The 3,394-nt window shown below is 36.0% G+C and overlaps 1 protein-coding gene across 1 annotated transcript; it reads right to left on the bottom strand.

Moving 5' to 3' along the window:
* Positions 1–471: 471 nt before the first annotated feature.
* Positions 472–3,097, bottom strand: LOC145813300 (uncharacterized). The gene is made up of 4 exons (XM_082908591.1): positions 2,681–3,097; positions 1,754–1,915; positions 853–1,203; positions 472–651 (listed from the first exon to the last, which is right to left on the bottom strand). Exons 1-4 carry the CDS (start codon positions 3,095–3,097, stop codon positions 472–474), a joined length of 1,110 nt encoding a protein of 369 aa, XP_082764717.1.
* Positions 3,098–3,394: the final 297 nt, after the last annotated feature.

A 3,394-nucleotide genomic window follows, 5' to 3' on the forward strand; every position in this document is an offset into this window, starting at 1 on the left:
GCGGGCCATGATGCTAGTGTTCATGAGCCAGATATGTTATATGAGACCATTGAAAGGATGACACGTATTCTTCAGGGTCAACAAATCGATGAGGCTGGACCTAGGTATATTCCATTTTGAACATACTATCGTAGGAGACGAGTAAATGATAAGTAGTTGGTTTTGTGGCAATCTTGTTTTGTTATTTTGTAATGGAAAAGAAGTACTCTTTTGATGTTTTTGTTGTTTTGTAATGAACAAGAATTACTCTACCAATATTTTGTAATGAACAAGTATTCATGGTTTGTATTTTTGGTAATGAACATGAAGTATTATGCCAATGCGTTTGATACACCGCAATGAACAAGTAGTACCATGTGCATTAAATTAACTCAAAGCTTAATCCAACTCAACTATTTAAATGCTAATTCGCAAAAAAATGTATCGGTAACTATTTGAATTTCATAACTACAACTCAACTCACATACATCATTACTCATCAAGGTTAATACAATCAAATGTCTCTCTAGTAGCTATCCCTAAATGAACAACTTCTTTAAAATGCTCAATTCGATGACTATATGCAGTACCCCATCCAGCCGCATAAGAATGATGAAACTTGCACCAATTGGTAGCTATCGGTAGAGCTAGATTACTCGGTAACATGAACACCTACATTGACAAAGCTTTAAGTATGAGAGTGATGCAGTACAAAATGATAAATGTATTACACAAATCATAATGCTATACCTGGACAAAATGATTTCCATTAACAAACCCAATAGCAATCTCACGCCGTTAAACTTGTGATATTGGCACTGATCGTAGGAGGAGGAATGTAAGGCATTGTTGTGCAGATAAATGGTACAATACCACATTATAACAAGATGCAATAAGATGACCCATGTCAAGCATAGTCATCCAACGGTGATACCCTGGATTAGGCTCAAAGTATGATAGAATATGGGTTAGTTCTTCAATCCTGTCATGTGAACAATTTAGATGAGTGTAATAGTCTATATGTGTATGCAATTCCTGTAGGAGATCACGCCTGACTTGACCCCATTCAACCTCTGTAAGCCCCACCAAGCCAGCAATGGCCTTAAACCCACAATTGCCATTGGCATTGGCATCTACATCATTGATATAACGTATGTACGGCTTCAATCCAACTGGGAGGGCATCAACATATGAATAAGTCATAATTGTACGAGCCTGATATGCCTATTCAATAGGGAATGCATCAACACATCAACAACAAAACACGTAATTTATCATCAACAAAAATATAAGTAAAAAATAATTACATGTACTTCTCTTTGGTAGGCCGTTTTTTATGTACTTTGACAGAATCCTGTGTGGGGATCTGGGTGCCCATAGGTGAATGGCTATCATTTCCAGATTGAACCAACTCAAATGCACATGAGTCTCGACGCATAGATACATCTATCTTCTAATGTCCCTTATCTCGAGAGTTGGGCTTTACATCCAGCTCAATGAGAAAAGTACTTTGGGAATTTGCAATCTCTCCTAACTTATGTAGAATTTCCAAATGCATAGTGTAAATAGATGCATTGAATCACTTAAGTATGAGATCAAACTTTGGTTCACAACTCAATTCCACTTTATCATTCTTCAACTTTTGTACTAGCTCAAGAGTCCTCCAATGCGGGTTAATGTTATCAGGTGGTATTGGACGACCCTGTCGGATGTAATCCACAATCTCATGGGCACAAGGTAACCCATGTGTTCGTTAAACAACGCATCCGCATACTAAAGGATCAATGCCAACATCATTCGCTCGCTTACTCTCTGTTAAGACATGATCTAATGCAGTAATAGAGATATTGCCTCGAAACTCTCTAAAATGAGATGGTTTGAACTGGTGTTGTACAACGGTTAAACTCTTCTCAAATGATGCCTTAATATCAACATGCTGCAACTCAAGCAAATTACAGATCATGGTCCAAAAACACTCAAAATTGACTTGGTTAGAGCCTAGTTGCCTTTTAAGTTTTGCATGTGCACTTTCAGCCATGTGTACAATGGAAACAATTAACATAATTAACTCTAAATAATCAAAATCATAATGACTAATAGTGTAAGGTAGAAAAATATATATTACATGTTGGTTGTAACATTCCCGAAGTGCATACAATTATCTGTCCATACGGCAACAAACTTATCCATATATGGAATTAACCAACTTTGTGACACGTATTGCACTGCCTCAGGATATGTATCAAAATCTGCAAGTAGCATAACAAGGCGTTCATTATATTCAAGCTTAGTTGAGGAGAGTACTAAGAAATTCCATGTTAGTATAAAACTTGTCCCATTTCTCTTTACTCTCAAACATTTTCTTGCATTTCGTCAGTACATTTCTACTAATATGTCGTCGACATAATAAATGTCGAGATATAGAAAATACCCTGTCAATAGCATTCATCAAAGCAAGTTCCCTGTCCGTGACAATCACCTCGAGAATAAAATGTTATCCAAAAGACTACGCAATGTAGTTAACACCCAAACATAGTTATCAATCTACTCAAATTGAAGATATGCAAAGGTTACGAAGAATAACATATCACTGGATGTCACACCAACTATCTCAAGAAGAGGAAGATGATATCAATTTGTCTTATATGTGCAGTCCATGATTAACATTTTTTGGAAATGAACGAAGCAAATCTAAACTGACAAGATGTGCCCAAAACAAGTCCGTGGCAGTCATCGTGTTGTTGTCACACTTATGTCGCTCAATGTAATTATGCTTTTGTAATTCACCCAACAACTGTTGCATCTGTGATCTCCTAGCTTTCTCAATAACATTATTTCTATGACATACATTGTAAATGGTTTTCATAATGGTTACATTCAAAGCATCATTTTGTTTCAAAATAACCAAAATCTCTTTTGGTCTGACCATGCTTTTAGACATATCTACTAATAATGATGTTTCCTCCTTAAATAATCTCCCTACAAATGAATGACATTCAAAATGTTTAGCAGGAGCATGGTTATGCATTCCATATGCTACATCTACTTTCCAATCATCATCAGCCATTAACTCACGAGCCCTCAACTCAAAGGGACACTCGTATTTCTTTGTACTCATTATCTTCACAATTTTGTTGTTTGAATCATCTCCTTTTAATTTCTTAAGAGCTTTGTATTGACCACTTCTCTCATAGGCAAGATATATCCTTGGTGTCCTATGACCACCACCATAGTCCGATGTCTTGATGACAATCACAAAACGATTTTTCCTTCTAACATCTCGTATCCAACTGAGCAATTCTTATTTACTCTTGAAAACCTACATGTCAAATTAACCAAAGTCATTAAACATGCGGAAAAAAAATTATACTAATTTTCAACATGAGACTATCTCATTAGTAATAATTTGACTTGT

The sequence above is a fragment of the Camellia sinensis genome, chromosome 15, assembly GCF_055761805.1.
Source record: "Camellia sinensis isolate YWXY chromosome 15, ASM5576180v1, whole genome shotgun sequence".
NCBI lineage: Eukaryota > Viridiplantae > Streptophyta > Magnoliopsida > Ericales > Theaceae > Camellia > Camellia sinensis.

Bases quoted from the DNA above. Each gene is read 5' to 3' on its own strand.
- LOC145813300 (XM_082908591.1), bottom strand. From the start codon at position 3,097: ATGAGTACAAAGAAATACGAGTGTCCCTTTGAGTTGAGGGCTCGTGAG. The intron at 1,916-2,680 runs GTCAGTTTAGAT...CTTGAGTTGCAG, and splicing joins ACTTGTTTTGGGCACATCTT to CATGTTGATATTAAGGCATC. The intron at 652-852 runs GTATTGTACCAT...TTGTCAATGTAG, and splicing joins TTGCATCTTGTTATAATGTG to GTGTTCATGTTACCGAGTAA.